Source organism: Anopheles marshallii, chromosome 2 (assembly GCF_943734725.1).
Source record: "Anopheles marshallii chromosome 2, idAnoMarsDA_429_01, whole genome shotgun sequence".
Lineage (NCBI taxonomy): Eukaryota > Metazoa > Arthropoda > Insecta > Diptera > Culicidae > Anopheles > Anopheles marshallii.
In genome coordinates this window covers 39252286-39279355 of record NC_071326.1, presented here as the reverse complement: position 1 = coordinate 39279355, position 27070 = coordinate 39252286, and the positions used below count along the sequence as shown (strand labels likewise).

The 27070-nt window shown below is 46.3% G+C and overlaps 2 protein-coding genes across 2 annotated transcripts; one reads left to right on the top strand and one right to left on the bottom strand.

The window, feature by feature from the left end:
• Positions 1 to 6015: 6015 nt before the first annotated feature.
• Positions 6016 to 6927, top strand: LOC128709139 (alpha-latrocrustotoxin-Lt1a). Its single transcript, XM_053804125.1, has one exon. It carries the CDS (start codon positions 6016 to 6018, stop codon positions 6925 to 6927), a length of 912 nt encoding a protein of 303 aa, XP_053660100.1.
• A 481-nt stretch (positions 6928 to 7408) lies between these two features.
• On the bottom strand, positions 7409 to 21976 carry LOC128710219 (protein Skeletor, isoforms B/C). Its single transcript, XM_053805266.1, has 8 exons — positions 21898 to 21976; positions 14163 to 14318; positions 13619 to 13966; positions 13186 to 13445; positions 10826 to 10925; positions 10045 to 10734; positions 9784 to 9977; positions 7409 to 9700 (listed from the first exon to the last, which is right to left on the bottom strand). The coding sequence occupies exons 1-8, from the start codon at positions 21974 to 21976 to the stop codon at positions 7409 to 7411; spliced, it is 4119 nt and encodes a 1372-aa protein (XP_053661241.1).
• Between the last annotated feature and the right edge of the window lie 5094 nt (positions 21977 to 27070).

The following is a 27070-nucleotide window of genomic DNA, read 5'->3' as shown; positions in this document are numbered from 1 at the left end:
GATTATGGTCAAAATTATGCTTCAGCCCCATCGAATGAATTCATTTATTATCTGCCAAATGAAGCTCCGGCTCACAATTTTCCAAATTGAAAGTCCCATTTTCGATTTACCATCGGTACCGGTGCCTATGATGCGGCTACCGGACGCCTAACCAGCCTGGACGGCTTTCAATCTAATCACTAACGTAGGGTAAACTATCTACGACAGTGACATCGGAATCTCGGAACTGGTAACCCAGCACAGAATGGAACCGGTTCCTAACCATATTTTTGGTAGCGATCGCTTTACAGGGACCAAAGCACCGGGACATCCTTTCACAGTGCGGCGTGTTGTACATTATGCATAAGCGGGTGTCTCGTTCGGGATGCCATATGTTGCCAGACAGGAAGGTGCATGAGGTGTATACTTTTAACCGATAGGCTTTTTCGGGACAAAAGATATAGGGACTCGTTCAAGGTTGAGTTAAGAAAAGGTAAACTGAATACTGGATTAAATTTGATTTGATTCTTTTTTTTTTGCTTGTTGGTATGCAATATGATTAAAGCAAAATTTGTTAGTTTACAGGGGTTTTGAGTTTATGTGAGAAAAATGGAGATATTGTTTGGTTCATTTCAAGTTGAAATAGAACGTATAGAGGAGAATATGGAATCTTTCACACTTCATGGATCTTATTCCGGTAGAAATGGATTCTGTATGAAGCTTTTTCAACTGACACATCTATCCTTTCCGAATGCTTTGCATGAGTGAATTACGAAACAAATCGTAGAATCGATTTCACCTTACAAGAGCTCAATAAACGAGAAAAAAGTCACTTCTACCACTAAATATTCCAGTTCAACTTGAAAATGCTGCATTAATATTTCCCATTTGAACACGATTTTGGCTACTATAGAAAGCTTTTTCAACTATCAAATCTGTCAGGCCGGAATACTGTGAAATATTCAATTACGAAAGCCTCCATAAAATCGATATAACCTTGCAAAAGTTCAAGAAAAGGTAAAATGTTCCACATCTACCTCTACATATTCCAGATCAGCTTGAAAAGAACCCAAAACGGATTACTAACTTGAGCTCGAAAACCCTGTCATTCCATGCGTAAATCCGGTCAACACAGGGGTTTTTGTCTAAAATATTAAAATTTTCCACAAGTGTTTTTGTTATTATAAAAAAGCCATTTCACGATAAGATCGCATACATTAAACCTGTCCCATTTCTTGCTTTCCTACTTCCTACCTAGTGCCCTTTTATGGCAAGCTATCAGATAATGACATTTTACCTTTACGCGTCAGCTAAGTGCATACGGCAGCACCAGCACCCATGGTCTTAATGAACGATCGGAACCGTGTCAGAAGTCAAGATGGTTTGGAACGTGAGCGAAAGAAAGAAAATATATTAGTATCCTCTTACCCTTGGCGTATAAATAAGGCCGCATTATATTGGCAACCATTTGCGCTACGATCCACAACAACAACAACAACAACAACAGCCACAAAAACTCCTTACGAAACGGGATAGACACTCGTAAAGTTTTCATCGAGTAAAGGACGCGACCGAACGGGCCAAAACGGATCGTACAGCCATGTGTAAGGTAAGCGCGAGAGTAACGAAAACAAAAAGTTAAAGGCAACATAAAGCTCCTTGTAACCCCTTTTTCCCGCAAGTGTTGTGTCGCGAAAATAAGAAGATTTCGTTTTCTGCGTTTTCTTTTTCACAGCGTGTTCTAGCAGCGAATCGACACCGAGGGGAGGGTCTGGTCATCGTCAGCTGGTTCCTAGCTGGCAATGGCGGGCGCGAAACTTTGCACTCAGGATTGAATGGAATTACGATGACAGGACACCGCCAAACCGACTCGGTCCTACACCGTCCCACGGCAAAAAGGAACAGCATCCCTTTCCACGCGATAAAGTCCGCGAGAGGTGTCGGTAGAAGATGAAGCAAAAAAAAAAAACAAGCGACACCGTAGCATAAACACATTCTAGTTTAATGCCATATTTACGATGTCAGCAGCTCCAAGCACTAGGGTTGCGGTGGAGTGAGATGAAGGTTGAGATACGAAATTTAATGCTACACTTTCCCGGTACTTATCGGAGCAAAAACCGTTGAAATGCCCGGCCAGGACTAGCCCTGGACCCCCTAGCCGGATAGGTTCCGGGCGAAGTTAAAGCCCACCCATAAAATGCCCGATCGTACTAGCCGTTAGCCGGTGCGTTTGGCCTGCGGACAGACGACCGTTTACCCGGACTGCTATGCCCATCCAGTATGAGTGAATTGGCTTTTTTTGGTGATGGGAGTGGTAGCAGAAGAGGGCACAAAATCAATTTCGAAGAAGGATCCTCCGGCACCATAAGTCGTACCGAAAAAAAAAAGGTGGGAGATGGGTGTTTGTATCTTATCAGAGTCGGGTACCTTCTTGAAGCACCCGAAGAATGCGATTCCAGGGGGATTGAGTGGGGGGGAGTGGGGTGGGGGTGTATCCGGAAAACTGAGGACATGTTTAATTTGAAAGCATGTTCACTGTGGTGCTTAGAGAATGGTACGAGAATGGTTCCTCGGACATTTACTCACAACCAGGGCCTGGCCTGCTGGGTTGGATGGACGGGTTCGCCGGAAAACTCGAACGAGGGAGGGAATAAAATTTTCTCTATTTTCCACTAAATTTAAGCTGTCAGCCCCGTGGTGGGACCGTAAATCATCCCCAATGCCGGTAAAGCTAGATGAACGCGCGTTCGTATCAAAACCATTTTATTATGAAGTTGGTTCGTTTACAAAGCGATACCGTACCACATAGACAAAGAAGGTATCACAATGGAAAGGCCACTTTGATTTTTAACCCCACTCGGAAATGGTTGTGATTTCGGGGAGCGGTACGGTATGCATACCCTGGGACACATGCTGGCTGTAAGCCAATCATCTCTAAAGTTAAGATTGTTTTACTAACTATAACGTTTTTCCATCATTTATCTATAATTGCTTTTTTGTTTTAACTATTCTACAAGTCTTTCCTGAAATGATTGTTATTTGCAGGGTTTTCAGGTTTAATGGTGAAGGAAATCTTGAATTGCAAAAGCTTTCATCTTCAGATGGTAACTGTCTAACAATCCTGCAATCGTTAACCTTATCGGGTTATTATTTTTTTACGCAGTATCATTTGCTCCTGAAAAGTTAAGACGATATAATGGCGTCTAAAGGAAATATCGGTGTAATTTCTTAAACTTTTTTCGTGATATCATAGCCCCGAAGGTCTTAAACCCCTTATCTGGATGTTGTTCAATTTGAACAAAAATATTTAGAGGTAGGTCTCTAATCCTTGACACTTTCTGGAATTTTAACAAGTTGAAATCGATTCCGTTTAAAGCTTTCTCAACTAACACCCTGAAAGCTTCGCAAATGTGAAAACAAGGCTTCCCGCGTGTCAAACGAGTTAACTTGAAGTACAATAGATTGCTGCTTGCAAACATTCCAGCTGGTATATAAAATTCTCGATTTAAAAGAAACATTACTAAACTGAGCTAAGACACAAAAAGGACTTGCACTTTTTGGACCCTGAACCCCTGACGTGAAAGAACCGTCGAAAGCATTCAATCTAATGTGGACAGATCAAAAGACTTTCTGTTGCATCGCTACAGGCTACAGACTTTCGTATGCCAACACTAACTTCCTTTTACTGCCAATAGATTGTATGATTGCTGATCATGTACACAGCACTACTACACTTGTGCAAAACAACCACCTCCGATCAGCACAGCGCCGCTTGGGTTCGCAAAGAAGCTGGTCAAGCATAAAGCATGAAGAACAACCGGTACCGATATCATTGTCACGGCAGCCCTTGTCCAGCACCCAATGTGAAGCATGATTGGTTCCAGACTTGTCGAACTGACCTGACCGGATGCAGCACCATGACGTAAGCGTAAATGACGAGGGTCCGTACGGCGAGTCGGGCAGCATTGTTCGAACTTTCTGTTTTCTCACTCATCTCAGCAAAGGTTCGCCCGGTAGTGCCAAAAGGAACAAACACAAACCGGAAGCGAAACATTCATAAGGCGGAAATTTATCGTTCAACTGCAGCAGCACCGCAGCGGACACAATTTTAACTTTCCTCCCAAGCCGAACGGAAGCTGAACCATAATGTTGTGCCCGGGTGCCGCTTGGCAGGATCAAACACAAAGACCAAGATCCTCCACGGCGCATGCATTGGGGAAAGAACGCATTTAATTCTGCCACCGGAAATTGGGACACACTGGACGTGTTGGTTCCTGCGTGTTCCCTCGGTTCTTAATTGAGTTATCGCACCGTCTCGCAGCTGATAAATATACATTTCAATTACAGCTGTTTCGTCAGACATGTAATATGCCCTGGCGGTGGGTGGTGGTGGGAGGTGTAATTACGGACACCGCTTACCGCTTGAGTTTTCTTGCTGTAGGGGGGGTTTTCATGCGAACTACAACCGAGCAATGCTAATGAAGATTGATTAGAACTATTTTTTCACCGCTAGCTCACCGTACACCATTGCCCGAAGAACGTTTCATCTGAGCATCAAAATAAAAGAAAATTTGCTGCAAACGGGCGATACGGGATGCTTTCTAGATGACCTGGAAAGGCACAGACGAAACCCACAAAAAGCTTCCCATGCAGAACGGCTGTCCCGGTTGAACCCTTCACTGAAATCAATCCTTTACCGTACCGTCCCAGGTCGTTGCCGGTCGGCCATGACCAGGAAGCGGTACCGTCCAAACAAAAATATTAATATGAAGGGGAGAAAAATGGTAAATCCTTTCTCCATTTCTTCACGCTCCATCGATCTTCCGATGAGGGGGGGAGTCGCACGGTGCTGGATACGATCGACGAGTAATGGCGAGCGACTTGATCCACTTGACAGTTTGCCCTCACGTTAACGGTTGCCGCGGTCCCCTGCACGGGGCAACGCCAGGCAAAAGAATATTGATTGAAGGCTGTGGTGTATATAATTTACACACCATTTGCTTGCTGTCGGTAGGGAGAATTGCTTCCACGATAGCAAGCGGGCGATAAATCATCGGACAAAGTGTGCCAAATGTCGCGGACTATCGTGGACGTGCAGTGCGAATCGATACTATGTTTGTGTATGCCCTGTCCGCATGACATTACATGGTACAGGTTTGTGTTCGTTTTGCACGACAAATAAATAAATTGATTTGCATGTGATTTTCAAACAAACCAAAATTGATAAGAGGATATTTTAACTCACGGTTGGTGGACTGATAAGCTGAACGATCTGACACACCGAATTTCTGTAACGAGCATGTTGGGCTTCATTTTAAAATTATCATCAACGCAACAAAATTTAAGTCGCGGTTACTTATTCCTATGTGGTTTGAAGGAAACCCCCTGTGCTTTTGTTAATTTTACTCTAACAATGTAACACTTTAGTATGCGTACTTACATCCCGTACATTCAGCACTTTCCACTAGCAAATCCGGTTCAAGCAGTTGAAGCTCTTTCGAACCTTGTGTATACAAACTTTTAGATGCATTTTACAATACTTTTCTTCATTAGAAATTAGTAATTATAAAAATTTTTAATCCATCGATGAACGCAAACGTCACGTGACTTGTTTAAATTATTGTATCTCCTTCTACATCATATAGTTATTTTGATTTTAAACCATAGCTCTTAGATACCTTAGTTCGTAGAACTAAGTTGTTGTATTAAAACAAAAAAAAATACATCAAATGTAACACTAAATTCTATTTTTTTTTTTTCTTTCAAACAACCACTGAAGGTGACGAAAGAAAAATCTTTGTGGCAACGCTTTTCTGGGATCGTAAGCTTTCGTGTGTTCCGGTACCGCCCGATAGAGGGCGCTTCATCGAATTTGAAGAAGCTTGTGGAACTTACATGAGAAAAGCGTTATGAGGCATAATTACCCCGTTATCATGGGTCTGCGCATGCGTTTACTCCAAATTGTATCGAGAAGGTACCGGCAAAACGGAGTTCAAACCATTCATCGACCAAACAACGGCACCAAACAAACAAAACATGCCGGTAAAAGTGCTTTCCTCAGACGATTGGTTTGAAGTTGTGCTCGTTAAGCAAACCACATCCTCCATCACGTTCCAATGGACGTTCCGGAACCCGCTCGATGTGCCGCACGATCTGTACAAGGTGGAAAAGTGCTACAGTGTCAAGCGCGATCGCTGGGAAACGGTGTACTGGGGTGCGGCAACAACGCTTACGGTGCGGTGTCTCGAGCAGAACCTTTGCTACTCGTTCCGTGCGAGCATCCTGCACCAACCATATGACGGTGCCGATTTCCAGTACGCCTATCAGTCACCCATCTTCAAGGCCAGCACCCTTCCCAACATTCCCTCGACGATGGGCCTGTATCGTGCAGTTAAAAAATGTCAACCGGGGCTGGTAAAACGACTGCTGTTTGCTCGCCCCGAGCTGGTCAATGTGCCCGTGCATGGTGAGACGTTCCTCTACCTGGCCGTCCGCAGCAACAGTCTCGAGCTGGTAAACGCACTGCTCGATGCCGGCGCTAACATTAATCTGGGTGTGCCGGAAACAAGCGTTACGCCACTGCATCTCGCAGTGTACCGGCGCAACCTAACGCTGGTGCGCCATCTCATCGAACGGGGTGCCAATGTGCACGCGCAGAACTGTGTCGGCATGACCGTCGGACACTACGCGATTGATGCCGACGATCTGACATTGCTGAAGTACGTGCTGACGCAGGGCATCAGTCAGGAGACGCGCGATCGCTGCCAGTGGACATTGATCTTTCGGGCGCTTTATATGCGCTCGTCCGTAGATATCGTAAGGCATCTGCTGGAACGCAAGTGCCGGCTAAAGGTGAAGGATCGGCTGCGACTGACACCGCTCTACTACGCTCAGGTATCGGGTCAGGAGGAGATCCTGCGACTGCTCAGGAGAAGACTGAAGATTTAATTACGGACGAAAGACTTAATGAAATTTTGAGGTCCAAAGACTTGTATTTTTCGCAAAGGTAATCTCGCAATAAACTGTGTTTTCCAGCACTAAAGGCTAACTAGTTGGTTTTATTTTTTTCCAGACAATTTTCAACTTTATTTACAACCCGCAACGATCAGATTCTGTGAGCGTTACCGAGCGTCTCGCACAATCCGGATACGTATAGATCTTTCTGTTTCTATGATTATCGTATCTATTTCCAACCTGTTGAGGCACTCCCTCTTGTGCTTTTTCGTCGTCTGAAGACGTCTCTCCTTTAACAATCTCCTCACTACTTCCACTGAGCTTGTTTTGTAACTCTAATGTACGTGCGTATGTTTTGGGTTTCTATTTAAATAAAATGCTAATTCTATCTTCCGGTGCTTCTAGAACACCACATTGTTATCCCCTAATACTGCATCCCGTGCGTGACTTGCCGGGTAATGTAAGCGACCCCCAACTACAGCAACGCCGTTCGCCGAAGCACGACCGTTGGCCATGCCGTGCATAAAAGCCCAAGGATTACTTTGCTCCAGCTGCTTGCGACGCCGATTCCACCACCAGCCATCGGTTGCCAACCATCGTCGTGGCTGTCACCGTGATGGTCCGGATGATGATGGGGCGACCGTTTGCTCCGTGTTCGACCGGCTTCCGATTCGGTTTCCTCGTACGGGATCGGGTCCTCTTGCGAGTTCGCAACGGGCTTCACTATCGACAGCTTTGTCGAGATGGGTTTACCTACCGCCCCGGACTGGTGCTCGTTGCTGGCACTGTCCTGTGCATTGATACCACCCGGAAGCAGCGGATTCGCATACTCAGACACCGGCGGCTGGACGGCGTTCGAGCCTCGCGTCCCATAGATAGCGGCAGTGTCCGGCGCGAGGAAGGCCGCTATCGGTGGATACTCACCACGGAACGGACCAAACTGAGGTGTTTCACGCAGCAACTGTTCCGATTTCGAGCCCGGATTTCCAACCGGCGGAAGTGGTTCGCTTTGATGCGCGACAGCAGCGGGACCGTTCACTAACGACATGTCCAGCACGGCTTTCCCGTCGAACGAAACAACCGATCCGTCCGAACCGATCGGTGGCAGATAGAACGGATCGGCCCGATCGTTTGCCGCACCCAGCGAATCTTGTCCCTCGCCCACCACATCGGCCGTTTCGTCCGGTAAGATTTCAACATTACGCTTCGTGGCCGACTCACGGGCCGGGCCGGCAGAGGGTTTCACATGTGCCATCGCCATACTGTCCAGTGGCGAAGGAATAAACATCGGTTCGAATGTTTGCTTCGACGGTTCGTCCTGTCCATGGATCATCAGTGCATCGCTCTCGATCGCCTCATCGATATCATCGTCCTGTCGTCGCAAAAAGCCGTGCGCACGATTATCCTCAAACTCAAGATCGTAGTCGTCTTTCCGGCGATAGATCGGCTTAAACCCACTCTCCACTACGACCGAACTCGGCTCGAACCCATGATTAGCGGCGTGCCCCTCGTACGATACCTTCGGTTCCGACACATCGTACGGTATCTTGAAGATTGGTTTAATATTCGGCTTGTGAGATTCCTTTACCGGTTTCGTATGGCGTATCGGTAGCGTAATCGGCACCGGTTCGTTCTTCTTCAAACTCATCGTCAGATGCGGAGGCATTTCCGGCAGTGCAAATGGTGGACCGCCCGGTGAGCTACCAGGACGCGGCTCACCACCAGAAATCTGCTTCGGCGGTTTCGCCACCATCATCTCCACCGACGGGCCTTTGCGGAACGGTTTGATCTCCGTTGGTTCGCCCAGCAACAGAATCGGAGCGATCGCCTTGATCGGCATTTTGCCCTTCGTCACGAACGGTCGCATCAACGGTGCGACCGGTTTCTGGTAGTGACTCACAATCATCGATGGCTGCGGGATAACGAATGGGCGCGTTGGTCTACTCCCATGCACCGGGCGACGCTCCATGCCGATCGGACGCCGGACAGGCAACTTCACCGGTCGGAACATCGGACCGCTGTTCGGAGGGCGCAGATATACCGGTAAACCAGACGACGAAAGGATGGGCTTTGCTGATCCCGGATACCCAGGAGGCGGCGGATGACGGTGTCCAGGTGGGCCGGGTATGAAACTCGGATGTCCCGGATGGTGCTGATGTGGTACGGTTTGATTAACGCTCTCCACCGTCTGGTTCGCGCGCAGCTTCTCTTCCAACTCTTCTGCCGCCCGTATGCCATCCTCAATAATGCGCGTCATCTCGGGGTTCTCCTCCAGGTTGATATCGAACGACTGTTCCTTCTTCGTGTCCGGCGTCATCTTGTGGTGCTTGATCAGATCCAGTTCGTGTTTTTGCAGGAAATTCTCATGCTGCTGCAGGAAGTTATCTGCCGGCAGCACCTTCGATTCGTGCCGTATCGATTCCTCCACCGAGATACCTTCGTTCGGTTCCGCATACACCTCATCCAGCTCGCTGGGCTGCGCAACATCGCATGCATCGTGCACATTAATGCGCCAGCCAAGGTAGCGATGCGTAAAACATTGATAGTACACGGTGTCGGGTGTGTCGGCATCCGGTGTCCAGGTGATGATGCCCGGCTCACCGGCATCACACTTGAGCGAAAGACTGCGCTGGTACGCACCAAACGAAGGATACTCGTCCGACGGTGGACCATCCGGATTCGGTGTCCAGTTGCAGAGGCGTCCAACACCCGTTGGTACGAGCTTTCCGCTGCGGCTACGATGTACTCCGGCAAAAATGCGTATATTCTGAAACGGCATCCGCGTTGAGTTAGAACCACAACGTATCCTTCTACCAAACCCAACACCCAAACAACAAAGTGGCCACCAACCTTACGATCCTCCTCCGATTGATGTTCGTATCCACCAACGGAATCGTCGGTAATGTAGAATGGATGATACTTGGCGGGAACGTTGGGATCCAGTCCACCCTCCACCACAAACGTGTACGTCTTGCCGCGCACGACATTTATCTCGGGAATTAGCAATCCATTAATGTACCACGAAATGCCCCATCCGACGTGTCCTGGAAGAATGGACCATCGTGTCACACTACCGCCACTATCAAACCTGCTCAAACGCTTGTCTCATACCTGTAATAGCTGGATAGCCCTGTTTGCCACCCGTTGGTCCCATCTGCGCGTAGAATACACCATCCTCCGGCTCGTAGCACTGGATCGGTGGAATGTCCCATGCGCCCGGTTTTGCCGGTGGTCTCGCAGTCGCCGGTAGCTGAGGTCTCTGCTGTTGCACACTGTTGCCCACATCCTCCCGACGGTTGCCACCCCCATAGCTGGACGATGACGATGATAGCTTCTGTGGCTGTTCCGGTTGCTTCTGGTCCGATTCCGGTGTCGGACAGTTCCAGAACGGTTGGCGTCCAAAGTCGACCAACTTGTTACCCTTCAAATAGTGCGAATGGTACGACACCTCGTATCGCTGGTTCAGTGGTCCCACCGCCCAGATGATGGCCTGCGATGCGTTGGTGTAGACGGGCAGATCGAGATGATCCGAAGCGCGCAGCGGACGCTGGTACGTTACGATCGAGTACCCATTGACCATAGCCGCATTGAGCAACCGGATCGAATTGCTGTTCTCGGTAATGCGCGTATCGGGACAACTTCCACGACCACCGGAGCATTGCGACTTAGCATCGAGATAGTAATCCTGCGCATAGCCCTTGCCGGTGGCCTTGTCCACCCAGACGACCGCTACATCGGCACCCACCATCTGGCTCTGCTGCGGGTTTGGCGAAACGCCAAACGACATGTACTCGCCATCATCTTTATGCAGCGGAAGAGAATTCGAAACATTGCATTTGTTTTGTAAAAATATTATTACCAGATACGAAGTCTTCATGGGGGATTTGCTCACCTAACTTCGCCACCAGCTGTACGACGACACTTTCCCCGGCCACTGCCCACCGTACCTCAAAAGCCAACTCGTCCAGAAGGACTTCACAGTTCAGTTTGGACTGCGTGGCAAAAAGGGAAATAAAAAAGCGATACCATCGATTAGGAACAGCCAAATTCTTAATTTAGTTGAGCGCGTTGTATATCAAGCTTTGGAGATCAATATACACTAAACTTCTGCTAATACATTAATACTTTGTTTGTTCTTTTTTTGTAAATCGCTACATCGCTACGCACCCCGTCTATTCCACCGATTAGCAGGCAACTATTTACATACCAACGCAACGTATAATCTAGCAGGTACTACTAACGCTACTATTTACAATCGCTTTCATTGTTCGGCTTGCAGCACTCACCCGCCCAAGCCAGAAAGCAAAACAAATGGGTTAGATCGTTTCCGAGCGATATGTCTTACTTACGCGCGCCTCGCCAACGAAGGCACCGTCCCCGGGCAGTCGAGCTTCGTCGATCGATTGTGGTTGATTTCGGTATCATTAGATCGCACAATCAAAGCAAGCGTAAAGTTATCGACGCGCGTACCACGTTAGCACTCGGAACACCGCCACGGAGCAATTATTATTTACAAACAATGGAAAACACCGCTGGAAAAACTGCTCGGTCGATTCCGTTTTTACACCATTTTTTTTTTTTTTGCACCATCCCCATCCCATCAACGGCGCTGATCGGTGGACGATGGTGATGATCGGCGGCCCGGCAAGCGTAACGGGCGTATGCAGGCGATGCAGCTCACGCGCGATGATCGGTGCAGCAACGTCGCTGCTGCAGTCGTAACTGCACTCCCGCGGCACTTAGCGGTAATAGGATTAGTTAATTACACACGCGCACAGAGAGTGCCACCGGGCTACCTACCAACTGGCTGCATTGGCTCGGCTCGGATAAAAGCCAAGTGACAAATTACGGTGTAACGAGGAACCGTTTGGCGTGTAGTATTTGCTGGAAAGCTTTTTTTTTCTTCTGCCGTGTCATTGAACTCGCAGGTATCTTTCGAGGAATGGTTGCTGTTCAAGCTCCCAGTTTTCTACGCTACCAAGCACCGAAACACATTCTTCACATTCATTAGAGCAAAACGTTTCCTCTCCTGGTAGCGAAGATACATTTTCTTTTATTTTCCATCTTGATCGTTCCGCCAAATGTTAGAATAATGTGTGTCCCCCCCCGATCGTGTGTTGCATCCGTGTGTACACCGCATCACACGCTAAGAAATTGTCACTTGGAAAGCGTTGGGACAAAAAATGGCGTTTTCAGGTGGCCAATGTATATGATTACCATTTCTCCAAAAATCCTCCTTTAATTGCTTATGTTAGTCATTTAATTAAAAATAAATCAGCTTTTACATTACAGTTGTACAGTTGTTTATTTACATCCTAGAAGAATAACATTAAAGGGAGTTTCGAATATTCTGCCATTGCAATATCCTTACACAAAACTTTAACGATGTATTTTTTCGTTTTTTTTATAATTATTGAAAGAAATTTTTGCACTTGTCAATAGAAGATGCGAAAATGAATACTGCATCAGCTGCAGCTTCGGTAAAATGAGTTACTCCGCAACTCGAGCAAACACTATCTCTGCATCATGGTCTTAAGCCACACAGGCTAAGGTATTAAATAACGGTGTACTTAAGCATAGAACTCCGTAGCGCATCGCTGCAGTTCCAAAAGACCGATTAGTGGCCGCTTTACGCGAAACGCGATCGCTGCAAACGAGAGTAAAGTGGGGAAGAGTAAAACCAGCGTATTGGTTTGCAAATGAAGGGCTGTCACTGCTGCCCAATGAATCGGGCCAGAACTGCAACGTGCCATTAGACGCAAGCGACCACCATGCCTGGTGGTGCATAGATGGGTGTAGAGATGATATTGGCGGGTAAATGAGTCCACCTATACTGGTGTGTTTGACCAAAGGTGCTCATCCATCCACACAGTGAAGCTTGCAAACGTGGAATTAGAAAGAAGTTGTACAATGGTTTTTTTCGATGTCAGACGTTAACATCTGTAGGAAGGTGTTACAGGTTACGGATATGGGTAGAACAGATGGTTTGTGAGTGGCACAAATGTAGTAATGTGAGTGTAACGTGTGTATCAGCATGAGGTAAGTGTACACCTGCACCTGCCAAACCCCCAGTGCCGTGACGTGCCGCCCGTGCTTAATGTTGGAAATGGTAAATGGAGTTTGGAACATTGCCTATGATCGCCCACACGTCCACTAGAACAGCAGTGAGCCAACGTAGTCCAGCAGCCCACCGGTACTGGCACTGCCAGCCGCTGGACGACCCGGTTTTCGGCGCTGATTCCCATTAGTTACCTGCGGGCTGATGCCAAGCATCTTCAGCGACGGTGGCACATTGATCTGGTCCGGGATGCGCACGTGCCCGAAATCGACAGTGAACGCCTCGCACCACACCCCGAAGTGGCCGATGTCGAACACGGTCAGATCGCCGGGAAGCGTCAGTACGATCGTTTTCTTGTCGTAGCGGCGCAAGGGGGTTTCCTTGCCATTCTCGTCCGGGATGCGAATGCCCTGTGAGGTGGGTGCCGGTCCACGTCCGACCCAAAACTTGGCATCTACGAAGCGCGACGTGTGAGAAGTAGGTAAGGGTTGTATTTTAGTGTTTAATGTTGCACTAACACAATCAGCGAGTTGTAATAGCTTTGTCGGGTCACACACAAGTTGCCAAATATGTGCCCTCCTCTGCATGTTTCCTTAAACTCTTTTCTATCTAGTCGTCACTGCTTACCAGGTGCCTCGCCGTCGTAGCTAAAGTTGGGTACGAGCAACGTCTGCGCATCGACGATCACGATGTTGTCCGAGGTAACATCATGCACACCGCTCAGCCCCGCGATCTTGGTCGGGCGCGGAAAGTCGAGATCGTTCCGTATCTGCACATCGCCGAAGTTGACCGAAAAGTCATCACACCACACGGAGAACCAGCGAATGTCGCGCAGCGTCTTGCCCTCTGGCAGCGATAGCGTAATGTCCTCGTTACGGTACCGCCGCAGCACACCGGCCCGGCCCCGTTCATCCCGCAAACGATGGGCACCCTTGTTGCTGGGGGCTCGCGTATTGCCAACGTAGAAGTAGGCAGCTATGGGGACATTAGCGACATTAAGGTGATTTTAGGTGGCTGATGAAAACGAACTTTGAAGAAAGCAAAAAAGCAACAACATCACAACCTACCGAATGGTTAGGTAACGCTAAAGTAACCCGGAGAGCAATGCCCCGGCGGTAAGGAAGATGATGTTGTACCGACTTTTTGCTGGTAAAACGCGAGCGCAACTTACCGGGACCTTCGCCGTCGTAGTTGAAATTCTTCAGAAACAGCGTTCTCGCGTCGACGGCATATACCGAGCCGGAGACACCGTGGTGCAGCTCGGAAAGATCACCGATCTTTGTGCCATAGTATCCCTGCAGGGCGCTGGTCTGTTTTGTTAGGAAACCTGCAACGGATAAAGCGAAGCACAAGCTAAGAATAAATTGATTCCAATTTCTTTCCAAGTTTTCTGTAATCTTCCCATGAATCGAGCTGCAAAGGGAACGAAACCCAAAGCATAAGCACAACAAAACCGAGCGGCACCAATTAGCAAAGCTATTTCGCAACGCGGATAAAGGATCACATATATTCCGTGATTCTTTCGCCCCGGGCTGTGTTTTGCGAATGGCCACTCCTGGTGTGAGCCACGAGAAACCGGTTCCCGATAGAGGGAGAAAACAGACATTAAAAACCAGAAAAAGAAATCCATTTGTTCGTCTTAAATTAATTGGATTTTCCCTTTCATTTTCACCCGCTTCATCGCGCGTTGCCGCCGGGGTTTGACAACGAAACGCGCTTTTGGTTCCATTAATCTACCCTTGCCGCCTTTGTCTGCCTACGCTTCGCGTTGTACACTTCCAAGAAGCTTGGAACTGTTTTGTCCACGGCCAAATTCTTTCCCGTTGGCGGCCGGAAGGAAAGCAAAACCACTTTCTCGGCGGGCTGTCGCCGGGCCAAATGATCTTCCAGACCAAAAAACTTCACTGCTGGAGGGTTTCGGTTGTTTGTTCGAGCGTATGCTTTTGTCGTTTGATGTCGACTGCCAACCCGGGCAAGTATTTTGATTGAAGGGCGAGGACAGATGGATCGTAAAGCGGCAGCACGATCGTAAATCGTTGTCGCGTGAAAACATGCGAGCGTTTGTCTCGGCAGAGAAAAGCGATGAAAAGGTAAGACATTACACCGCACTGGCAAAGGATAAGAGGACACTTACGTTCCAAACGCGCGTGCTCTCCTTTCTTTCGCTTGCCTTCCCTCTTTAAGACAGCAATAGTCGACACCTATGTCATTGTTGGGCGTCGTTTGATTGATAGGCTCTAATGGTAGGGCCCGGCACAAGGCTGGGAATGTCTTCGGATGCCGTTCCCGAAACATACGCGCGCGCTTTGGTATAATTAACATACCCGTGGCGAAACCACAGCGACTATCGTGTGAAAAGCCCTGCACCGGACGCTGTGTATCGATGACTGTGGCGAAAGGAAAACAAAAGTGAATTTTCCCTCCGGGCCGGTCGAATTCTTTACTCCCTTTGGAGCGCAGTTCGGCACCCAAGGTGGATCGGGAACACGATCGCGAAACCAAAAGGGATTTGCCATGGTGAAAGTTTGACAATACAGTATGAGCCGTCCATTGACCTTAACGATGTTAAAGATGACGGTTCGATTGCATTCTGGCACGACTCCTCCAGATTGTGCCATTTACCATAAACAAGCATAAAACATCCCACTATTGAAAACAAATGTACTTTCAAGGCCGGCATGATGTCAATCATTGTGCATCCCATGTGATGGCGCGTGGTATTTACGATCCGGCACCGTTTCGTTCTTTCTCTTTTCTACCTTTTTGGCGAATAAAATTCAAGCACCACCGAAAAAACCTACTACCCATTGACGCAGAAGCTTACCTCATCGCTCTTAAGGCGCACCAGACGGTCGCCACCGGTGGGACAGCGGGAAAAATATGAATATATGAAGAAAACAGTAACACAAACCACTGTGCCATTTTTGTATTGCGACATGATCGTAAAGTTGCGCAATCGATGAACCCTCCCGGCCCGTAACGATCCTGGTCGGACCGTTCTTTTACGGCACGATGTAGGGTTCGCGCTACCACCGGATGCAACCTGCACTAACTATTGCACACGGTGGCACGGAGCAGTTGTAAATTAACATATCGTTAGCTAGTGCTAGCGCAAGACCTAAAGGGATCGATCAGAGAACGATCTGTGATGTGATGTAACAGCCATTTCCCTGCCGAGTACATTAATAAGCATTCGGTGAGATGCGCGTGTCTAAGGCGTTGCAAGATTGGTTTGATTAACACACAAACTGTCAATGATTATAATACTTGCTCAGAGTCATGTGCATAGTGAATTAAGAATGAATCAGTGAGAAAAATCATACTAGCAAGTGAGCTCACCACGAAGAGTTTTTATCACTCATTTGTGATTTAACTCACTCACAGTGGTTTAATCATTCATTAATCATAAAATTCACGAATGACTTGAAACTGAATGAATAAGAATTGGATTAATTAGATCATTAGACTCACTAAGAAAGTCTTACAAGCGAATGAGTTAACTTGAATCTTCACGAATAGTTTTTATTGCTCATTCATGTTTCAACTCACACACAGTGAATTAAATCGCTTCTGAGTCAATCTCATGAATGAGTTTATTTAAACGAATGGTGATTAACAAATCGCTCATCATGATTCAAATCAAATTCGATTTTAAAAAAACTTACCAGTGAGTGAATTAAAATTAATCTCCACGAATAGTTTTTATACCTTTGGAGCGATATAACTCACTCACAGTGACATAAATCACTACTGAGTTATATAATTAATCAATGAGCTAAATAGGAATGAGTTAGACTGGGAGTTAGCCGAGCAACTCTTTCAGAATGATTCGGATCGTTCCTGAGTTATATAAGAATGCGTGAGATAAATCTTGTTTATTATCATGATTTAAATACATCTCAATTGATCTCTGCGATTGAAATACTAATCGCTATGAAGACTTCATTCTCACTCTTCTCTTTTGTCTTAAAAGCCTCAAAAGCAACAACATCTTACAAAACTTAGAGTTCAGGTAGCCTACAATAGTGGGCTCTTTGCAAAGGGTAAACTCTTTATTATCAAGCATTCGCTCGGATTAATGTCATTGAGATGAATTATTAAGGATCTCTGCAAGAAGTGCACCGTCGGCAGATAGCAATCACCCTTACGCAAGAACTTCATCATATCATTTGCCCCTTTCTAATCGATGGGGGAAGGATGAAAGCGTACCCGTTTCCTGCCCCGAGCAAACGATCATATGCAAGTGCATTGACTGACAGAGCATTCGGGGGAAAAAATATCGCACCGCGATACAATAAACAGCACAATTTTACGATCACTCCGCAAAAAAGTTGCTGGATTGCTTGGAAAGATCTGCCAACCGCATAATGTGCCACCACGAAAAGATGCGCTTGTATTAGCGGTGCAACATTTTTTTCCCCACTGGTTGATAAAAGCGAAAGGGAAGCTTCTGCTTGCCGACCATGCCGTCTGAAATCGGTCAATCGGTTTGGTCGGTGTGCTCGTCTTGTGGCATGCCTAAATGACAAGTAAATAGACGGGGGGAAAATTAAGCACTCCTGGTAAAAAAGAAAACATATCCACCACCTCTATGCACTCAATCACTGTGCCCATCAAAAGCGAAAGGGAACGATCGAACAACAGCGGAAGATAGGTCTCAAAGTATCGATTTATGATGGAGTGCGTTGGACGAAGTCTTCCTGTTGTGTTTATGGCTGGTTTTTGCTGATTTTTAGCACATTTTACACAATCGATCCCGATGGAGTTAGCGGTGAGATATAAGTCGTACGGTTTTGAAATGAATTTAGTAAATGCACCAAAAAAATCATTATTTAATTTTGGAGAAAATTAATACACAATTGATTGTAAGTTAATTGATCACTTAGACGACCCGTGAGAATTTGTATCATAAAATGCACCTTATTAATAACTTAACTGCCGATCGTCTAAACGGCCCGGCTCAATGTCAAACGCAAATGTTACTCAATCCCGGCCCGAGAGTTCAGTACAAGCTTTCAAATCTTTGCATGAAAAAGAGCTCTCGCTACTCAATGGTCCGAAAAGGCCGCTGGCCTTTTCCGTTTTTCCCACCGAACGGTGAATCGGCTGGAATTGAAACGATAATTCTACGGAGCAACGGCATGGCTACAGCATCCAAAATGACTCCCGTCCGCAAACGCGCCCACACACACACACACACGGTGATCGAATCGAGAAGATCATCTTCACACGTCTTGCGCACGCGACCATTCGCTCGCTGACCGCATTGGGATGGGATAAGACATAGTGATCGCACACGGTGCTATAATACCGTGCGAGCGGACGAAACATCGCGATGGAAAAAAGAAGAACAAGGAGAAGAAAAAAGCGCAACCCAACAAAACAAAACCAGCATAAGGGGCAACATTTGCATAATCGTTTTAACCTTTGATAAATAGCGGTTCCTCACAACCGAACCGCCACCACCCGGGGTTTTACCCCCGATTGCAGCTGTGGAACGAGCTGTGGAAACTGTGCGTACCGAGGGGGGGGGGGGGGCCGCGAAGATGCACAATTGCCATCCGACCATCCCCGAAAGGTTTTGCACACAGCTGGACATCCACATCGCGGCCACTACAGATTGCGGCGAGGTTGCTGGACGGGTTTTTGCGTGGTGTTTCACAGCAGGTTATTCTTACCATTTAGCTTTAGCTGATCCACTTCGCTGCTTGTGCTGTTTTTACTGTTACCGGGAATCATTACAGTTCTTGAAAAGGATTTATGCATTGAACCGGTGGTTAACTTATCGTATGTAAGCTAAATCTCTTATAAAATGTATACAAGGCAGTTTTAGAAGCTGCACATTCAATAGTCACTTCCACTAGGAAATGACAGCTGCAAGTAAATTGATAGATCAACTCGAAAAACGATAACCACAATTGAAAAGTTCTAGTTCAAACTATAATTAATCAAACAAAACCATCAAAATGTTTCAAATTTTCTTTTTAAAAAACTGTATACATTATATAATAATCAAAGAGACTTAGTCCACCATACATTATAGTACACTATCATGTATCAACAAAACCACATGTGGCGTATATCCAAATTGTTCGCTTATTCGCACATGTTCAAGCTACGATGAGCAATGATAATCGATGTTCCAATCTCTGTTTTGTGATAAACATTAGAATTTTAGAAATTAGACAACAAAGTAAAGACATTTTGTGCAGTAGTGAACTAGAAATTAGGGAAGAATTTGGGAAATTAGTCCGGTGGTTTATTAGTAGCGGCGCCGGTCTTCACACGAACGGACCGGTTCAAAATCCCATCCGGACCAATCCTCCTAGACGATAGACTGACTATCCGACTACGGTTAAATAAAGGCAAAGAAAGCCAGAAATGACAGGACAAGGCCTCTAGAGGTTGTTGTGCCGATAAAGGAAGGAAGAAAAACCAGAAAGAAATTGAAAATACATCGTGTAGCTTTTCAAAACATACACTATGAAAACAGCTATACGTTTTATCCGTGTTGTCCAATTATACGGGTACGATCGAGTGTCGATGAACACGAAATAAAAGGGGTTGTACTGAACATGGTTTATTAGAATACTTCCATATTTTTCCCTTCTTTCATTAGCAACTTCGTATTGTGAGTTTTTTTTTATTAGTTCATAGTTAGATTGAGGAATTGCGTAACTAAGTGTTTGTTTTGTATTATATTCCTAATTAATTGATTTGTTTAAATGAAACTTTCATTTAGACATATTAGTTTCCCGCTAATGTAACTTTTAATTATGTATTTACTGTTTTCTTCACTACATCTCACACTGTTGCGAACTATTTATTAATAACTTTACAAAAACAAACCAAGCTAAGCACATTTTTTCCTCCATTTCACCAAAATCACAACCATCGGGGCGCCGGAAATAAATGTAGCACAATGTCTACTTATTGCCAGCCAATTTACAACATCCATCTCGTGGTTCGTTCAAATCAACAAAAAAGAGAAAAGCTTCCGTAAAGTGTTCCGAACGATACGACAAGTGATGTGAGGTGCTCAACCGAACAAAGTTGAGCCATTGCCGAAAAAAATAAACCACTGCATCGCGAGCACAAAATTGTCGCCGATTTCGCCCAAGACCGGTAACGCTCCAGTTCCGCACCAACTAAACCATGCACCAAACTCTGGGACGAGACCGATGAGTTGCTGATATTAATTGCAACAACAAAAGCAACGAAAACACACACACACATCTCACTCAAAACTAACAAGCTGGCACCGTATCGAGCGGGCCCGAAATATTTGGGTCAAAATTTCCCTTTTCCAAGCGTGCGCGGCTCACTCGCTGTGGCCGCGTGTGCATGTGTGTGTTGTGTGCCCGAAAAGTATGTAGCGAGCATAATTATTCAAATCCATTTCACGGCCAAGTGACTCAACGGGAAGCGGTCGCAACACTCCTCCCCCGGGGACTGATGTTGGATAAATCGTTGAATTTCTTTAACTGTTCTGTTCGTCTTCGCTCCCCGGCAACAGTAGCGGACACTTTTCCACCATGGGCCGCTTTTTCCTTTTGCTATCCCGCAAATTGATAAGCAACTATCGAAAGGAACGGCATATCGAGACCGAAGATGAACAACGCTGACCGAGATCGCCCCGATCGTTGCAGGTGTCCGGCGTGAAGTGTCGGGTGCGGCAGCACGGGAAGAGTGAAATCGTGAAAGCAAACCGGGAAAAAGGAGGCAACCCCCTTTACCACCCACCCCGCCTCCTTCCCCCCGGAACGATGGACCAACTTGTATATATAGATATAGTTGGCCCGTCCGAGACCGGGTTGCTAAGAAAACTGCAAGCATCGTGCAACGGACAAAACGCCAGGAACCGAAAGTTGGCCACTGGCTGTTGTGGTGAAAACAAACAAATCGAGCACCGCGCAACCGGGCGCCTAAAGTGGGCGCCTACTATCGGATCCGCCGGTCCAGATATTTGGGTCTTGCCATTCGAAAAATGGTGAATTTTTATCCACCCCGAACGGCAGCAACAGCAACCATTAATTATGATGTCGGTACCTGGTGCCGGGTTTCGGGTCGTATCGGAATCGGCACCGCATGCAGCAAACGGGCTGCGATCTGCACGGGTATTCCATCCAAGTGCCGGACCAGCCCCGTGTGGTGGAACTAGGGAACCGGCACACGATAATTTGCCACCCGGATAAAGCCAAGACCGACCCCGCACGGTTGGCCATCATCATCATCATCATCAGCACCATGGAGGGAATAAAACTCAGACTCGGCTCGGTACTGCATAGAGTGACTCGCCGGGATGCGTGGATGGATCGACTCCGTTCGCTTCATGTGCTGGAATGGCATTAAAAAGGGGGCATGACTCTTCATCACGTCAAGCACCGCGACTTAGATCGTGAAAGATCAATGTTGCAGTATGGGTCGTTTTGTTTTTTATTTCGCCTTGTACTCTGCCTTGTTCTTTCCGATTGCCGCTATAGCTATGCTGCCGGGAGGTTCCTTAGCGAACCGACGGTACGGCCGATCGAGTAGTCGAGGTGAAATTAAAACCTCAGCTCAATTCGTAACATCATGGCACACATTTTTCACCCCGATAGGTTTGATCGACGCACTGCAAGGAAATGGAATCAAGTCGCCTGCCTGGCCGACAATTGACCCAAATCTCTTGCGTCTCGCACACGTCAATAATGATCGTCATCAGGTGTCCGTCTCCAGGTACTCTTGATTGATTAAAAGCCACAGGGCTAAGCTATGTGCTGCTATGCTTTTACCCCTACAAACGAGCACCCATAAATGCACACACACGCACGCACATAGACACACATTCACGGATGTCGAAGGAGGATCACGGCAGAAAGTCTTGGACAACGTCCGACGTCCTAACGTAGTCACAGTAAACTTACAGATCAAAAGTATTCCAGCGAAGAGCACGATCACTCTCGATCGTGGCCGGTCGTTGGTGCTGCTGCTTGTTGGCAACATTTTATCCACCCTTAACGGTTGTTCCGTCCTGGAATCGCAATCTGTCTCCAACACGCACTGCACTTCCTGGCACAACGCTTCACACACGCAACCTCTTCACGGCAGCAGGTCCGGAATCCGCTGACAAACAGTTCACTTTTAACAAACTCCGGAGCAAAGCTTCACTTTTAACAATTCGTGCACCGCAGTTCCAGCTGTCCGACCAGCGACGGGAACCGGGATGTAGCTCAGTCAAGTCCCGTTCGTTTTAGTTTCCCTTCTATCGTTCTCCCTTTGCGTTGCGATGTTTTGGTTTTGCTGCACTACTTCACTTTCTGCGTGAGCACAACCTGAGCTAACGAACGAAAGAGTCCCGTTTCTTTTCCCTGCACGTACACACACCCTGGAGGTGTACCGACACACGCACACACACACTGTTTCCACGGTGATCTTCTGGTCCCAAGTTCCAGACTCCAGCGGGATCGCACGGTTTTCGTTGGAACACAAACTTCTCAAAACTGGGTGCTCTCCGGGCAACGGCTCGAGCCCAAATGAAGCCCGCCGCGCTGGCGCACGACCATATGTATGTACCGTGAACGAACGCCGTTGCGTTTGCGTCGGTCCTCTCGCGGATTATCGGTGTTGAGAGGCTGCACGGGTAGCGAGATCTCACCCGATGCCGTTTTTCCTTTCTCAACGATTGTTTGTCTGTCCGCTGGATCTGCTTGCTCGTGGAGCTGCCTCCACACGGCCAGTGACTCGCTGGCGAAGAGGAGAGCTTTCAGATCGCATCTCATCCAAGCGGTAAGCTTCGTTCGAACCGAAGATCGGTGCGATGGGCAACATGGTTTCAGGTGAGGTGTTTTATTTACCGCCACGAAATTGTGGCTTAAATCCACTACTGCTGCCCACCGTCAAACACGGGAGACCTTCAAAGCAGTACAAAAAGTGCAACCCAATCTGTCCCAAATGTGAACAACAATGAACAGGCAAAAATTCCAAAACATCATCCACCGGCCCGAGTAGCTCCTTCCGGTAAACAACGCGTGTCCTATGAAGCGAACTACCCCCATCCCAAACATTCGTGGGCAAAAAGAGAGAAAAAAAGGAAGAGGAACCAAGGGAACTTGGACCAGCAACCTTGGACGTTCTAGAGTGGTTTTGAATTCGCTAGAAAATTAATTAATTTCCATTCCGTGCATCGATTTGCATCGTGTGCCGATCACGGAGGTGGGGAGGGATTAAAGATCCCCCAGCAGCACGCAGCGGGCACCGATCAGGGGTGGAAACGTATTACAACTCTTCCACTCATATCTAACGATATTATAAAAGCTTCCCCATTCGCCTAAATGTCACGGCTCCGGACCGTGCTGTCGGTGCCGTGTAACGACCGTGAACCGAGAACCTGCAATCGAACGGCCCGCATATGTGTCCGCTTCCCGTCCCATTCACTTCACTGTTGCGCTCCGGGGCGTTCTACCGCACCAGACGGATCGTCGTGATAGGCCGATAATGTAACCTTTTTTTCTTTGCAACCGTTAGTCGTCTGACCGGAATTCACGACCGTTCGAGCGCATCGTGCGGTTTGCAAATTCACGCGATGACGCCCCTTGCAAGCGGATGACCCAACGCGTGCCGCAACCTGGCAACGTGCGGCAAACAGGTGCATCCATCGCAGCCACGGCTGAGGGTGGCTAAAGTCTTCTCAAGAACTTTGAACGCCATTCAATGCAAATCGCATCTTGCGCTGACGGGTCTTGCGGGTTCGTTGCCGTTCATTTGACGGGCCCCGGAAAAGTTCTTTGTTTTGCGGCACCGGTGCACCAACGCGTGGAAGGGCTGCCGTGGACTGGAAGCTGCCGACATTCGCCAGTAATCGTTTGCTGGCGTTCTTGCAGCGCAATCTTTGCACCATTCTGTATAATTTATTCTCGTTTACATTCCACCGTCCACCGTTCCAGAGCGACCATTTTCCGACGTCAATTAGATTGCACGCTAAGTTTGATGAGTTCTTGGGGGTGAGGATAAATAATCCATCTGCCAGTAGGTCGTTTTGCTACAGAGCAATGGAATACAACCCAGTAACATTTTCCACGGCGATATTACGGTGCGTCGCAAACCTGCGGATGGGGTACTTCAGCTTTCAGCACGACTTTTGGCAGCTTTCCACAAACTTGTCAATTCACAGCTGAGCTTTTCATCCCCACCATTAGTTAATATTTCTATGGCTGGTTTTCCACTTCTCTTCGCTCTTTATCTTCCCCGTCTCACCGCGATCTCGCGGCTCGGCGTGTGGTAGATTGAAGGAAAAACGGAAACCGTTGTCTAAAATTAGTCTCATCCTGTCCAGCTACCATTCCCCCGTAATCGTACCCGTTCCTCTCGCTTCTTCACTACTGCGGTCACCGTGGCTCATCTTTATCGTTGACGAACGAACGTCATTTCGTTACCGGTGCACCGTTTCACTCGCCGAAAACCTTTCTTCCCAGCTGCGATGGAAACCGATTTTCCGCCACCCATAAAATATCGATATGACGCGGTGGAAGAGTGTTTGTTTTTTTGTTTGTTTCGTAAAATGTGGGACAGATGCATGCATTGGTCTGACTGCGATGCGTCCACGAGGGACCGTAACGAAGTAAATTGCCGAGATGTGATGGATACGCTTTTACTGTCGAAATTTGGCAGTGGGTAGAAAATTGATGATTGATTCGATGGGAAAAAGAAACGTTAATGAACATATCAGCAGGAAAATTTATCGCGTCGTGTGAATTGTACTCCTTCAATAGGAGACGATTCTCTTGATGAAGATATTATTGCAATGCGTAAGCGTTCCATCCCCTACTTAGCCTATTTTACTAATTATTTTTCATGCCTTCCAACCCTAGACTCTTCAGAAGCCTAAATGAAATTTTCTATAAAGGGTCAGATTTAAAATTCACTTACAGCTAAATTTGTTCATAGAGACATACAATCGCAAGTCACCCAAAGAAGAATAAACGACACTTTTACACCTGTGAAAGATCAATGCATAGTCCAATTTGATAGAGGTTGACATTTTTTTAATTCTGTGCAATCTTGTCAATTTTATTCATATCTTTTGTGCCGATTTTTGTGTCCAAAAATAGTAACTTTTTTATTTCAATCCATTTTTTATATAAATTGTCTTTAAAAAAATGTGGAAAAAATATTACTTTTGCATAAGCTTCTATAATAATGATTCCAAAATGTCCACCACTAGTCGTATTACTCTGCACTGATCCAAAGAAACGGGGTGACCCAGTGGTGTTTTGGTAGCGGTGCCAGTTTTTACACAACAGTACCAGACCCAAATCCCATCCGGACCAATCCTCGGTACGCAGGACTGGCTATCCTTTGTATAAATAAAATCAAAGGAAGACGGAAATTGCAGACCTAGACCTCTTGAGGTTGTTATTGCCGATAAAGAATCAGGAGATCCAAAGGAGATGATCAAAGGAGTTACGCAATGTAAACATTAACTTCTGTAGACTAAATAGACAAAAAAAAACTAAACTAAACTAAACACATATACATTCCATTTCGATCCTTCGTTCTTCCATTCCGAACAAATCCCTAAAGTCTCCATTTTTTTTAGACCGCTAAAGTACAAAACTCTCTTTAAAAGAAGATTGCATACTTTCAGGCGCTATGAATTATGGATAGCTTATGGGACAGATCCGCTAAAATACCTATATACAAATTTCAAATTTTCCCAAAAATACGTTACATTTTAATATTATAAACAGTTTTGGTATAATTTCATTCTAATTGTCGAAATAAACGTAAAAATATCAATTATTAATTTGCTTCGTAACGTATAAAGAACTGTGACTCGGGAAAAGCCTGTTTTTATTCAGATTTATTTTGGCAACAAAAGCTTTAAAGCTGTGTATGTTGAAGCCCTAAAACACGTTACATGTTTTATAATTAAAAATAAATATTTTAACTACCATTTTATGCTACAACCTAAATCAATCCGTTTCAGGTCACCCTGTAGTTCGTGCAGGCTCCCCCGTGAGTATGAGTGCCACGAAACGCGCCAACAAAAAAAAACCCCAATTTCACTCACTGCATCCGCTCGGAGAGATTTCGCAACGGAATTAGCAGCAACAGCAGTTTAAAAAAAAACACTTGTTGCGTACACAGTGTTAGATTGTGTTTAAGCATGTGTTTTGCATAAATCATGCGCAGGGAAACAAAGCAGGATGCGTTCTTCATTATGCGGACGAGAGAAGAAAAAAAAACCCCCCATTTATTAATTGCAGCTTTATTGCACATTTTTTCACGCGCACCCCCGATTGAAAGCCAACCGAATGCACCAATGCATTGCAGCTTTTCACTTGTTTGCAGCAGATCGCGTGGAATGGTTAATTACGCATGACAGATGAGCTGATCGTTCTGCCAAGGAGCAAAAACTATCATCCCGCAGCGCAAAGGGTGTGATCGCTCTCTCGAGTGCGGCAGTCGACAGTGAGCAGGGGTTTTTACAATGTGTGTACCGATAGTAAATCTTTATGTGCTTTTGTATTTATATACCTTTTTTGCATTTGTTTCATCATTTTCCCTTCTTTATCAGTTTGTATTTTTGTACTAATATTTTTTTTACATTTCCGAATATTTGAAAGTCATGGTGAGGTTAAAATTGCACAGTATTTCTGGAATTATTTTGTTGTTTTTCTGTATGTGGCTGCAGTAATTTAATGTTTAATAAGTCTAAAATACAATATAGCTCAGTAAAAAGATGTCCACGACACTTCAGCCGTGAGATTTGGATGTTTCTCTAATTTTCGGCAAACAAACAAGAGTAATAAGTGCAATCAAAATCTTTCTACACTAAAAGAAAGCTAAAATGTTACTCTTTTACAGTGTATTTAAAACAAATCACGAAAAAGCAGTGAATAATTGTAGTGCAACAGCAGGAAAATAAACTTACCCAACCAGGCACACTCATGAGTGATTCAAAAATGTAAACAAAGCGAAATGAGACCCAGAGAGCAACAGAGAGAGAGAGTGAGCGAGAATTGTCGAAACTGCTCGCATTTGTCCATGAATGGTGGCCCAACATAAAACCGTGCCAGCGAGCGTTGTCGCGGTGTA